At 43.9% G+C, this 12,382-nt stretch overlaps 7 protein-coding genes across 7 annotated transcripts; 3 read left to right on the top strand and 4 right to left on the bottom strand.

Annotated features, from left to right (window-relative positions):
- The first annotated feature begins 37 nt into the window (after window positions 1–37).
- Window positions 38–1,163, top strand: WALSEDRAFT_70555 (pyridoxal phosphate-dependent enzyme, beta subunit). Its single transcript, XM_006960394.1, has 2 exons — window positions 38–152; window positions 200–1,163. Exons 1-2 carry the CDS (start codon window positions 47–49, stop codon window positions 1,135–1,137), a joined length of 1,044 nt encoding a protein of 347 aa, XP_006960456.1. The 5' UTR covers window positions 38–46; the 3' UTR covers window positions 1,138–1,163.
- Window positions 65–3,427, bottom strand: WALSEDRAFT_33999 (nucleotide-binding domain-containing protein). Its single transcript, XM_006960393.1, has 7 exons — window positions 3,221–3,427; window positions 3,138–3,165; window positions 2,354–3,087; window positions 2,071–2,299; window positions 1,968–2,026; window positions 1,237–1,920; window positions 65–1,190 (listed from the first exon to the last, which is right to left on the bottom strand). The coding sequence occupies exons 1-7, from the start codon at window positions 3,416–3,418 to the stop codon at window positions 1,185–1,187; spliced, it is 1,938 nt and encodes a 645-aa protein (XP_006960455.1). The 5' UTR covers window positions 3,419–3,427; the 3' UTR covers window positions 65–1,184.
- A 265-nt stretch (window positions 3,428–3,692) lies between these two features.
- Window positions 3,693–6,224, bottom strand: WALSEDRAFT_30330 (putative DNA topoisomerase; the record flags this gene model as incomplete). The annotated part of the gene is made up of 6 exons (XM_006960392.1): window positions 3,693–4,078; window positions 4,124–4,898; window positions 4,944–5,432; window positions 5,479–5,621; window positions 5,670–5,853; window positions 5,898–6,224. The coding sequence occupies 6 exons, from the start codon at window positions 6,222–6,224 to the stop codon at window positions 3,693–3,695; spliced, it is 2,304 nt and encodes a 767-aa protein (XP_006960454.1).
- A 130-nt stretch (window positions 6,225–6,354) lies between these two features.
- WALSEDRAFT_58696 (hypothetical protein) lies at window positions 6,355–8,195 on the top strand (the record flags this gene model as incomplete). The annotated part of the gene is made up of 2 exons (XM_006960391.1): window positions 6,355–7,302; window positions 7,350–8,195. The coding sequence occupies 2 exons, from the start codon at window positions 6,355–6,357 to the stop codon at window positions 8,193–8,195; spliced, it is 1,794 nt and encodes a 597-aa protein (XP_006960453.1).
- A 96-nt stretch (window positions 8,196–8,291) lies between these two features.
- On the bottom strand, window positions 8,292–8,570 carry WALSEDRAFT_8184 (nucleic acid-binding protein; the record flags this gene model as incomplete). The annotated part of the gene is made up of 2 exons (XM_006960348.1): window positions 8,292–8,438; window positions 8,487–8,570. Coding segments are annotated over 2 exons (231 nt in total), but the record flags the coding sequence as incomplete, so codon positions are not given.
- A 96-nt stretch (window positions 8,571–8,666) lies between these two features.
- On the top strand, window positions 8,667–9,225 carry WALSEDRAFT_58695 (hypothetical protein). Its single transcript, XM_006960390.1, has 2 exons — window positions 8,667–9,019; window positions 9,064–9,225. The coding sequence occupies exons 1-2, from the start codon at window positions 8,792–8,794 to the stop codon at window positions 9,211–9,213; spliced, it is 378 nt and encodes a 125-aa protein (XP_006960452.1). The 5' UTR covers window positions 8,667–8,791; the 3' UTR covers window positions 9,214–9,225.
- Window positions 9,226–9,384: 159 nt separating this feature from the next.
- On the bottom strand, window positions 9,385–11,434 carry WALSEDRAFT_52750 (hypothetical protein; the record flags this gene model as incomplete). Its single annotated transcript, XM_006960389.1, has 2 exons — window positions 9,385–10,956; window positions 11,003–11,434. The coding sequence occupies 2 exons, from the start codon at window positions 11,432–11,434 to the stop codon at window positions 9,385–9,387; spliced, it is 2,004 nt and encodes a 667-aa protein (XP_006960451.1).
- Window positions 11,435–12,382: the final 948 nt, after the last annotated feature.

The raw sequence follows: 12,382 nt of genomic DNA, 5'->3' as shown, positions 1-12,382 counted from the left end.
TCATTTAAGACTTCCTTATCCGTTAAAGCCGTTGAATCTGTTCATCATGAGAGGAGAAGGAATAGTAAATTCAAGTTTAGATTTAATAGGTAATACGCCTCTAGTTAATCTGGGAAAGATCACAGAGGAGAATAATCTGAAATGCACTCTGCGTACGTTGTTTCACAACAGTAGAGGAGACGGACTGATGTTGCCACAGTTGGGAAAGTAGAGGCCTTCTCAGCAGGCGGAAGTGTGAAGGATAGGATAGCACTGCGTATGATACTCGAAGCAGAAAAAGAGGGACGTCTAATCAGGGGTGTATCAACCATTATTGAACCCACATCAGGTAATACAGGTATAGGACTCTGTTTGGCGGCAGCAAGACTTGGTTATAAAGTAATAATTACTCTACCAGAAAAGATGTCACTCGAGAAAGAGAGAATGATGACTGCACTCGGCGCGAGGATTATTAGAACACCTACAGACGCACCCTCAGAATCTGCAGACTCTAATATAGGTGTAGCCAGACGACTAGTTCATGAAATAGAAAACGCGGTCATGCTGGATCAATATAGCAACATCAATAACGCTCTCGCGCATGAGAAAGGCACTGCCGTCGAGATAATCCGTGATATTCAAGCCACCAGAGGTGAAAACGCGATTGCAGATGTTTTGTTCGCGGGTGTAGGTACAGGGGGGACTATAACAGGCTTAGCACGCGGATTAAGGAAGCATAATAAGTCTCAAAACGCCAAAAATGATTACAAAGATGGCTTGCTTGTCGTAGGTGTAGATCCCGTTGGTAGTAGTCTCGCGTTGCCCGCATCCCTCAACAGAATTGAAGACGGACAATCAGCTTCTTATGCCATCGAAGGTATTGGATATGATTTTATACCTGCTGGTTTAGACAGAAATGAAGTCGATTATTGGATAAAGACTTCAGATGATGAGTCATTCGATTGCGCACACCAGCTCATACGTTCTGAGGGTTTACTCATTGGCGGTTCAGCTGGGGGCTGCTTGGCAGGTGCATTGAAGTATTTGCGAACAACTGAAGAAGGAAGGAAGATATCTCAAGACCCAAGTAAGACTGTCGTATTGATATTCGCAGACTCAATACGCAACTACATAACAAAAGACTGGATACTAAATTAAACCATCTATTTGATTGTAACTTTTTGCATGAATTAATTTCAATAATTTTAGAACTATTGTTTTGGTTAAAATTAAGTTTGCAAAATGTCTCTAACACACCTTAGACAAATCTCTACCCCAAATACCTCTCTTAATCCAGTCTATCATAACAAGTGCTCTTGTACGGTTTGATACCTGCTCTGACCAGTAAATTGATCTCCAGAGGTATAAACTAATAAGACCACCAGCGAATGATAAGTCTGGTGAACCGAAATCGAATACAGCTGAGTTACCAATGTATGCCAAGCTACCCAAGTGTCTGTAACTAAATGGAACTGCGACAACCTCATCATCCACATCGCCAGCTTCATTAACCATATCAGTTCCAGTTAATCTGTCTCTTGCTGTGGCCAACTTGGAGAGCTTCTTACCAAGATATTTACCCTCTTGTGAAGCAACCTGTGCAGTGGCAGGAAGCGAAACAATCTTTGAGGAGATTTCTGAGAATAAGCTTGCCAATTCGTTTAAGTCTAAGACATTATCTTGGTCTTTATCATATTGTTGGAATATCTTCCTAATTTTTTGTAAGTGTGCCTTCGCGAGTGGGAATCTATGGCGAAGTTTCTGTGACATAATTTCAAATTCTTCAAAGTCAATCTTTCCATCTTGATCTTTATCGCAGTCGTCGACGAGATCCAAGAGGGCATCGAGGAGGTTGTTGTCGACGGTTGCGTTATCACCGATAGCATAGACTGTACCTTGTGGTGCGCCCTTGACTCTCATATGTGAGTCAACGATGATAGCCTACGTATGGTTTTAGAGACTCGTAAGCATAATTCTAGAATACTCACCTTGCTGTGAAATTGATTAGGAAGTTGCTCACAGACGCGCTTAGCGAATGGATTCATACCTATAGTTGATTAGTTAGTGTCTCATAGTAAGATCATCACCAACCTAAACCGGTAGACCACAGGATAAAGCCAGATGGGATCTCATGCTCGACCTTTTCTCCCTTATCTGTCTTCAACGTGTACATCATTCTATCCTTCTCTACACGACTGACACGTGCATTCAGAATAACATCGATCTCATCCTTAGCGAACTTCTTCTCAGCGTATTCGGAGATCTTTTCAGAGTAAGTGTTAAGAATGTGATCACGGGATTGTATAACATGAACGCTGATCTAGTGGGGGGTTACGTCAGAAACGAGAAAAAAAAAATTGCTGTGACCACTCACTTCCTTACGAAGTAACTTTGGGAAGTACTTGCCGACCTCTTCGTTGAGTACATCGAAGATTTCAGCAGCCATTTCGATACCAGTAGGACCACCACCGCAGATGACGAAACTAAGCAAACGTTTGCGCTCTTCTTGTGACGTAGTTGGCAAAGCAGCCGCTTCGAGGTTTTGCATGATAGTACGTCTAATTCTAAGTACGTCACCAACAGTCTTGAGTTGGTAGCAGTGTTCAAGACCAGGAACACCATGACTGGCAGTGTTGGCACCTACTGCTATAACAACTTTATCGTATGGTACGTAAAATTGATCAACTGAACCGTCCGGACGTTTTGAATGTACTTCAATAAGACGGTTACCCATGTCTATGTCTGCAGCTGCACCTGAAATGTAGTGTCCTCTGAGGCGTGCAACGAGCTTCCTCAATGGTTCGACCAAGGATCTAATTTCAACTGTGCCGACTGCAGCGGAAGGGAGCAATGGCGTAAAGAGCGTGTGGTTTGCTGGACTGATAACTGTGACTTTATAATCACCATGTTCCAATTCCTTCAAAACACCAATACCACCCCATCCATTTCCGATGATGACTAAATGAGGCTTCTTCGAGATCGATTGAGCCTCTGGATCCTCCTCATCATCCATGAATACGTTCGTTATAGGCAGGTTCTTTTTACCACCTGTCTGTGGAGCGAGTGAGAGTGGATTAACGTGTACTTTATCAACGTTTGAACCCTTATCTATTGATCTTGTGTTAAATAGTATCCTCTCAGAGAAATGGACCACTCACATGTCATTGCATCGTGTGCGAATATAATCTATTAAAAGCCGATTGATAAGAGATCGCAGAGGAAATATAATTGATAAACTTACAGTAATGAAGGCTGATATACCAAAAACTATAGAACCACCTGCAAATGCAGCGTATTTAGCTGGTTTCACGACGAACCTTCTCCAAAGTTGGTCGGATGGGTTGGGAGAGCTAGCTGTTGATTGGTAGCGTATCTGCTGTCTCAATATACCCGTCCTAGATACAGTCCTCGCAGTTCTATAATAATTCCTTGCTATCATTTCGGTCTTGATTGTATCTTTGAAATGACAGTCCTCCGAAAGATCCAAAACGGTGACGTATTCAATTTTTTTGGTTTATCGCATTATTTTTATTCTATAGCTCTGAAGCTCAGTCACCGCTTATGTCGGAGCTTGCATAAATCCCGCTCCTGGATTACCCCCCTCTTAGCCGAATATAGCCATGTTTATCAATAATGCATTATAAGTTTACAGGATTTTTCGTCAATTTGTATGCAAGCAGTTGTTAGTAATTTAAAGTATTTTAAACTTTTTTTTAGAATTTCCAATCTGGTGTCGTTTCCATAGCCCAAGTGAACTTCGTCAAGAGCGTCTTAGCGAAGACCTTCTCTACTGGAACGTCATATTCCTTACACCAAGCAACTGTTATACGTGGATCGATATAGTTGATCTTCGATGTACCGAGTGAAACATCCTTAATTTCATCCTTGTTGGATGCGTTCACTCTGAACGCTTCGAGACGATCTTCGATCTTTTGCATGGAAGTCAAGAGATTCGATTCAGACTTCTTTCCGACGTCAGGCTTGCCACTTCTGCGTTCATTTTGTATAGTTTTCCACTTTTCATCGACATCATTCAATCTATCATCGAGTTCTTGTGGTTTCATCTCTTTTTGGTCTTCAGATCGAAGCTTTTCGTTATCTAGAGATTCAGTCAGAAGAAATCTTTTCCAAACTGAATACCTACCTCTTTCAAATTTCTTTCTTTGTCTCTCTTTGTCTTTTTCACGTTCGTTATCTTCATGAGCATCCATCCATTCATCGTCAAGGTCAGATTCCTCTTCCTTAAACTTTGGATTTTCCTTCCATACTTTCTTGTCCTCAACTACTTGTTCAAGCATTTGACGTATCTTCCTGCGTTGATATTTTATAGCTTTGAGTCTATCACCCATTTTGTCCATTGCAGCACCATGGGTTTTTGAAACGTTTTTCTGGTGGTTACAGAGAATTGCAACATTCCTATTAGCTCTGTTGAACGCCAATAACTTTTCAGCGACGGTACCCTCCTTTGGTGTATTCTGAAGCTCTTCTTGGAAAGTAATTGAAGCATTGTAAGTACGGAAAACCTTTGCTGATAATCCTTTCATGAATTTACCGAAATATTTGTTAAGAACCGTTGTTTGAATTCTATCAAAAATTGGATCTTGAGGACCCTTTGGCTCTTTCTTGAAAATGCGTAAATTCTTGAAAACTTGGGGCGAAACTTCAATATCCTCTTGATAGAATCTAACACTGTCTTTACCAAGGAAATCAAAGGTGACAAGGTTTGGTGGTCTTAACATAACGTGTTCACATCTCAAAGAACAACAACCGACGGTGTCAGCTTCATCTTCACCTTTTTCATTACCAGCACGAAGTGCGAGTCTATCGACGAGGTAGACGGCAGTAGCTCTCTGTCTGTCGTACATGACCTTGTTGTTAAGGTCAGCCTCGTAATCTTCCCGAATTCGTCCTATATGTTGCTAAACAGGTTGTTAGATGGGTCTCATTAAATAATCACCACTAACTTTTAGCTCTCTGGCTTTTTCGAACTTGCTCATATCACTTTGACCTTTTAAGGTACTACCAGGAGCGAGATAGACATATTTGTAATTTCCATTGATATTCTCCTTCCACATTGCCAACCAAGTGACAGTATTGTCATGTTGAACGCTTCCCCATTTTCTACCTGATGGTGCCTCAGGTACTTTAGCGCCTTCGCCGATATTGATAGTAATTTGTTCAGGCTTTATGCGCAACTTCAGTTTACCCTTCCTTGGGTGAGCACCACGTCCTCTAAAGAGTGAAGGTGGTTCAATGCGGAAGTTACCAACCTTCTCTTTACGACCGTCCAACAAGCAATGAGTGAATGGTTTCTCAATCTCTTCACGTTGTTCCTTAGCGGCTTTCTTTTCATCTCTTGTCATTGCTTTCTTCTTCTCCTTCTCTTGGTCTAAGTAGTCTTTGATCGGTTGGAAGTCACACTTTTCGAACTCTTGAATCTTTGTGCCATCGAGCTGAGATAGTGTGAGTCTATTGTAAGTTGACTTGTATGGTACTCACAGGTGGGTGTTTACGCAGAATGTCCAAGAAATCATTGAAAAAGTTTTTGTTAAAGACTTGGTCTGCAGCGTGGTCTGAACCAAGGACAGCGGCGTAGAAGCCTGCGACTTCTTCAGCTTCCAAGGAAAGTTCAACATTCTTGCCTTTTATGGAAAGTCAGAAAAATACCGTAAATGATAAGATAGACATACCATCATACTTCATTCGAACCTCCTTTGGTAGAGGGACGTACTCTGGTGGGAAGAAAACACCGTTGTGCTCCAAAGTTGTCCATCTCTGTGTGCCATCACCGAGTGTGTCTTGTTGAACCCACCATTTGTAGTCGTCCTCCTCGTCTGGTTCTTGTTTTGGTGTGTCAGTTGCGTCATTTTCAGACTAGATTGTTAGTAAATTTGCAAGATAGCTAGTAAACAACAAACCTTCAGTTTTGAAGGGGACGCAGGCGTTTGTGACATTGGAGTTTTAGGTGTTTGTGACTTCTTTGGCGTCTTTGAAGGCGCCTTCTTGGGTTGCTTAACAGGAGAAGGCTCTTCAGATTTAATAGAAGGCTCCTGCTTGAGAGCTGGTAGGTCACCATTCGTGGGTTTCTCTTTATTATTGCTATCTCCGTCATCCTGGTTTCTATCAAGATAATTATTATCTAAATCGCTTAATTCGCTATCGCTATCTGAGCCAATATTTTGTTTAGCTTTCTTTGGCTTGTTTTCTAAGTCATCTCTCGCTGTCCTCTTTAGATTACGTGACATGATGGACGTTAGAAGTAAACATGTAGATAGCCATTATGATGACATTTTAGGCCTTGAATAATAAATTTTACTATATTTATCGTCTTCATCTCTCCTTATAAATTGATATCTCCCTTCATCTCCCCCTACGATGGCACCAGTATCGATATTCAAGAAACCAGGTGCACAGAAATTTCAATTAGTGCACAAATCGCAGTCTGATAAAGATAGGGATCCTAATGATGATAAAGGCGTTCTCAAACAAATTGATAAGAAGACAGTCAAACCTGGCGATGCAGCAAACTTTGGTATTTATTACGATGATAGGGAATACGATTATACGCAGCATTTGCGTACTATCGGTGGACAAGACGCTTTCGGTCAGGAGTTAGATAGTGTCCTCATAACTGCTCCTGATCCTAAAGCTGAGAAAAAATCTTTCATCCTAAGGCAGCAGCAGGAGAAGGACGCACAGGATGAAGCTATAAAGAGAGCTTATGAAAACCAAGCGTCTATTCCTTTAGAGTTACAAGGTTTTAATCCTGATATGGACCCTGCACTCAGACAGACTTTGGAGGCACTCGATGATGAAGCTTATCTCGAAGACCTTAATGAGGAGGAGCTAGACGAGGAGGACGATGACAATGAGTGGTTTGACGACCTCCTCGGTGACGGTCTTAGAGGCAAAGATGAAGTTATCGATTTCGGTCCAGACGAGGAGGAAGACCCTGCGATTACTGCTCGTAAAGAGAGAGAAAGACAAGAATACGAGACTGCAAAAGCTAATGGCGAAGATTTGTCTCAATTCCATACAGAAGATTGGATGCAGAAATTCAGAGAATTCAAGTTAGCATCAAAAGATCAACCTTCACCACCTGCCTCGGACGATTTACCATCCGATGAAGACGAGTTCGAAGAAATGAGTGATTACCATTCGGAAGGCGCAGACACCGTTGGTTCACTCAGAACAGGTATTGGTGCTGCAAGAACGAGAAGAAAACTTCGTAAAGCTGGCTCAGACGCTAGTGGATACTCTATGTCAAGTAGTTCTATGTTCCGTAATGATGGTTTACAATCTCTTGATGCTCAATTCGACAGAGTGAGTGGTTATCTTCTTTAGTAATCTTATTGCTCACTATATCACAGATTGAAGAAGAATACAACAGCGAAGAGGATGAGGATGAGGAGGAAGATGAAGAGGAAGGCTTTGATCCAACAAGCGATCTTAATGTGCACTCAAGAGAAGACTTTGACTCCATCTTGGATGAGTTCCTCGATAAGTATGAAGTTGTTGGTGGAAGAGTCCAGCAAAAATTGGAAGGTGACACTCCAGCTGAGAAACTCCAAACGATGAGACTTGCAATGGCAGATCTCGCACCAAAGGGCGATCAAATTAAGAAATACGAAGACGCAGCATCAAAACGTATCACTTCAGCGTATAGGATAGCTACAGGTGAAGAAGAAGACGATAATAGCAACATTCCAATGCCATTTGATGTTGATGCAAAGGAGGACAGAATGGATGCGCAGACGATTTTAACAACGTATACCAACACTGAGAACCACCCAACAAAGATCCGTTCTCAGGATCTTCTCAGTGGGAGAAAGAAGGAGAAAAAGGAAGGACCAGTGAGACATGTAGCTTTTGCTGAGAAAGAGGATGTTGCGCCTGTCAGAAAGGTACAAATCGTCGTCGATCCAAAGACTGGATTCCCTATGGAGATTGGGGAAGACGGAGAAGTAGAAGATGAAGAAAGCGAAGAAGAAGAGGAAGCAGCTCGCCGTCCTAAAAAGCAAACAGTTTCACGGAATAGAAACGAATCCAAAGAGGAAAAGAAAGCACGTAAGCAGGCAGCCAAGACAGACAAGCAAAACAGGAAAGTTGAAAAGAAGGAAACTAAGGAGGCATTCGCTAATGAGCGCAAGAGTCAGATTTCTAAGACAGCGAACGCTAAGCAAAGCCAAGATGTCACAGCCAGTATGAAATTGTAATAAACTATTCTATAGACGTATAATACATTGCATTTTTTATTACTTGTTTTTCTTCTTCGGGAGCGGGATTCTTAAGTCAGAAGGATCTGGTAGACTTTGATTCTCTCTTGGGTCTAGTATGCTGTCGAGAACGTAATGTTTGCGTCTAGATAATGGTCTGCAAGCTTTCACGATAACTGAGTTGCCTTCTTCCATGGCGTTTGTAGGATCGTGTACGAGTAATTTTGTAGTGCGGGTGACTAACTGAGAGTATTTATTAATAAAAGACTATATATGTACTATAAAACGTACTTTACTAGTCAATGGATGCTCAACCTGTCTATCCACAGAAACTGTCGCAGTTTTGTCCATTTTTCCTACTTTTGTGACGCTACCACGGAGAACTCTAGCTGCACCGCCTATTGCGCCTTTAGTAGCAACTTTTGGCGCCACAGATTGGGCTGCTGCTGCCACTCTCGATAACGACATCTTGGCTGTATTGTAGAGAGAGCGAAATCTGATAGAAGATTGTAGTTTAGTTTATTGAGAAGATTTATTAATACGACATTCATCAGTTACTAGATTTCCTCCCTGTGGAGTATTCTCTTACAACAACGATGATGTTCAATATTGCAAGAGTATTCAGTAGAGCAAACAAGCCTTTACAACTGTCTACTATTAGTACATCCTCGAGAGTACTCTCAAAGACACAAGACAAAGGCGTAGGCGTACAAGAGCAATCAACCCCAGGTGGTCCTTCCCCAGACGAAATTGCCCAATCAGACTCTGCCTACGATCCCTCCAAACCAGATCCTACCTCCTCAGCTGAAGGTGTCGAGCAGGAAGTGAGTTTCTCGCTCAACTTATGACATCATCTAATCCAACAAAGACAGGAAAGCCATTTGCAGGGGGAACAACAGCGGCAAATCCAAAGGGAAGCCCTGTAGCTAGCAAATTAGGCGATAAGAATGCTAAGCAGAGTGGAAACACACTCTCTGGTGGCAGACCCCATTTGGATTCAACAAAAAAGTCTAGCTAATGTATAAACACTTTACAAGAGGGCAAAATTAATGATTTAATGATTAAAGTTAAAGTTTGATAAAACTAATTGATAGAACTTTGATAATCCGTTATTTCCATTTATGTTGTCTCAGTAGTACTGCTTAACACGATCAACGAAGCCCTGCCAGAGGCCTTTGCCTCGATCTAGTCATATAGGTGGTGCACCTGGTGGAGCGCCTGGTGGTACAGACTGTCTTCCATTCCCTGCTGCCTGGCTAAGAGGGTGTATATCCGGTCCTAGTGGCGCTTGTGCACTTCGTACACTTGGTGATGGAGGGAATGGTAATGCAGACATGGTCGGTGATCTAGCAGCAGCCTCGCTAATTGGATGTACTGGTTGTATTGGTGGCATACCTCTATACGCCGTACCTTCTGACATCCTTGGCGAACCCATGACTGATTCTGGTAAGGGTATGTTACTTGCGTGTCGAGGTGTGTGCATCATTGAAGGCGCGCGCTGAATACCCAATCCTGTACCAGTGCTACCTAGATGCGGGTGTTGATACATCGAAGAGCCAGGTCTGCTGTGAGGTAATGGTATACCTGCAGGATCACCAAATGATTGAAGAGATGGGTTGCGGTGATGATGACTATGAGGATGGCTGTTTGGATGGCTATGTGGAAGGCTATGATGATGGCTGTGGTGACCTGTTTGATGTGTGTAATTCGATCCACCGTAAACAGATTCTGGGAGCGGCACACCAGCTGGATCCAAGCGTGGCATTGGCGTACCTTTCAAAGAAGGCGGTTGGAGATTGATCTCCGGTACGGGTGTGGCACCTCTGCTTACACCACCTAATCCTCCAGGTGGTATAGGTGTATGGACTCTGCTTATGCCCCCGCCGTTCAATCCTAAAGCTGATCGAGGACCCATTTCATTTTGTATTTCAATCCCCGTTTCTTGTCCTGGTTCGACGATAACGGGATTATATGGTTGTCCTGCTGGTCTTCCTCCTCCAGTTTCATAGGGATGTATGGGTTCAGGAACGTTTCCTCCTTGCTGAGTGGCTGAGTAGGAGGGACGCCGATAATAATCGCCGTCGCTTTGTCCCAGAGCAGCGAGGTTCTCTGGTTGCGACGGCTGGTTAACAACACCCAATGGTGGTTGTGATGACTCTACGATAGGACTTCCATTCGCTTGTATACTTGGAGGTGGCTGAACTGATGGCGCATCTGTCATCGTTGGCGGTCTCCGCGGCCATCCCGGTGGTTCGTAGTAGTTTTGCAATCCTTCAGCACGTTCTGGACGTGGTGCTCTATATGGACCCAATCGTGGATCTGGGACTGTCGAGGGCGGATAGATTGACATTTGATCGGGACCTCCAGGTGAGCTGTGATGAGGTGAATGTCCACCAGCTGGTCCATATGGTCCAGCTTGTAAGTGATCATTCATCATTGCAGGTGGTTGCTGATATTGCTGTGGCTGACTATGATGGTGTTGGTGTTGAGTGTAGGAGTGCCTATGACTTGGCCTGCGACGCGGTTCATAAAGCGAGTTAGCGCGTGAGTGACCATTCTCCATACGTGGAGATGTCGCAGTGTGTGTAGATGGTGCTTGGGTACTTGGCGAACGATGGTGCTGTGGTATGTGATGTCTCGCCCCATTTGGATTAGACACCACGGCAGCATTCGCAGCAGCCAAAGCTTTCCTCTCACGCTCTCGATCTTTCTCCTTACGCCTCTTCTCGCGCTCTTGGTTACGTCCCCTGCGTTCAGCTTCCTGAGTTTCGTTAGTAATTTTCACAAGCAGATAAAAGGCAACATACAACAATATCCGCTTTGTGTGCTCTCTGACGTAAAAATAAGACCTCTTCTTCCGCATCGTCGAGATCAATCTGGAGTTGCCTAATCATATCACCCGCGTGAGCCAGCTCACGATGTCTCTCACCGTCTCTGTATCTATATCCTTCGATGCGGCGTGTTTCATTAGCTGCCGCGATCTCTGCTTCCTTCCTTGCCTGTGCTAGCGCTAATCCACGCGCTTCTGCATCGCGGAGAGCTTCCTGGAGACCCTTGAGCGTTGCCTCGTCTGATTCCTTGCCTTGCACTGCATCTTGAAGTTTACGTTGTAGTTTCGTGATTACTTTACGCATCTCGTTTTCTGATTCTTCGGCCGTACCGACAATCTCGAGCAACTCTCTCTCCATTTGTGAGGACTCGCGACGACGGTCGGCTTCTTGAGTGACGTATGGTGCCATGTGTGGAGGTATATCATGGTCATGGACGATGTGGTCGTGATGTATGACATGTTCATGGACAGGAGAGTGATTGTGTGAATGATCGTGGTGTGAATGTCCGTTTTGTGGTTGATCGTGGTGTAAGTAATCGTGGTGTGAGTGATCATAGTGATGGTTATAATCATGATGAGGATCATGAGAATGCGACGATCCTCCATTCGAGTTGTGAGAAGGTGCATGCGAGCGTTGATGCGAAGGCGCGTACGAATGGCGTGAAGGAGCACGTGAGGGTCCTAAATTGGATGCCATACGTGAAGGAGCACGACTATGAGCTTGAGAAGGCGCATGCGACCCATTATCATGGTGATGGTGATGATGTATGGTTATATGCTCGACATGGTCTCCAGGATGCTCGTTGGAATGCTCATGTTGATGTTCATGTGCGTTCTCCACAATAACAGGTATTTCAGGCTGAACAGGAGAAGCTTCCTCTATCTCCGCATGATGTGAGTGGTGTATCGAAGGAACATAATTCTTAATACTTCTAGGACCACCATGGAGGCTCCTAGGGATTGGCTCGGCGGTAGGGGCCACAGATGCTGCCCGAACAGTGCCCATCCCATCATGATCCGCGGCATCACCAAAATTTCCGAGATTTGGACCAGTTCCTTCAGTAACTAGAGCTTCCAAACGAGCTCTCAATTCGGAGAGCTTGCTGTCCCCAGCGCGCTCGTGCTCTTCAGGAGCCTCAGTCAGTAACTCCGAACGCAAGCTTGGTTCATCGTGAGGTCTCTCCTGGACGATTGAAGGCGCGTAAACTGTTCCCGTACGCGACTTTGATTTGAGGTCCTTGATTGTCGCTTCGCTATGGCATCCAGTTAGCTGATAAGATCCCCAACGAAAGTAACACTCACTCGACCGGCGAAGGAATTTTCGACTTATTACCAACACTAGTATCTATCGAATACA

Source organism: Wallemia mellicola (assembly GCF_000263375.1).
Source record: "Wallemia mellicola CBS 633.66 unplaced genomic scaffold WALSEscaffold_27, whole genome shotgun sequence".
Taxonomy (NCBI): domain Eukaryota; kingdom Fungi; phylum Basidiomycota; class Wallemiomycetes; order Wallemiales; family Wallemiaceae; genus Wallemia; species Wallemia mellicola.
This window is presented reverse-complemented; position numbering and strand designations above follow the sequence as displayed.

Coding starts and splice junctions, on each gene's coding strand:
- WALSEDRAFT_70555 (XM_006960394.1), top strand. CDS start 47: ATGAGAGGAGAAGGAATAGTAAATTCAAGTTTAGATTTAATAGGTAAT. Junction 153..199: donor TAATCTGAAATGCACTCTGC/GTACGTTGTTTC, acceptor ATGTTGCCACAG/TTGGGAAAGTAGAGGCCTTC.
- WALSEDRAFT_33999 (XM_006960393.1), bottom strand. CDS start 3,418: ATGATAGCAAGGAATTATTATAGAACTGCGAGGACTGTATCTAGGACG. Junction 2,300..2,353: donor CAAAGTTACTTCGTAAGGAA/GTGAGTGGTCAC, acceptor ACCCCCCACTAG/ATCAGCGTTCATGTTATACA. Junction 2,027..2,070: donor CCTGTGGTCTACCGGTTTAG/GTTGGTGATGAT, acceptor AATCAACTATAG/GTATGAATCCATTCGCTAAG.
- WALSEDRAFT_58695 (XM_006960390.1), top strand. CDS start 8,792: ATGATGTTCAATATTGCAAGAGTATTCAGTAGAGCAAACAAGCCTTTA. Junction 9,020..9,063: donor CTGAAGGTGTCGAGCAGGAA/GTGAGTTTCTCG, acceptor AATCCAACAAAG/ACAGGAAAGCCATTTGCAGG.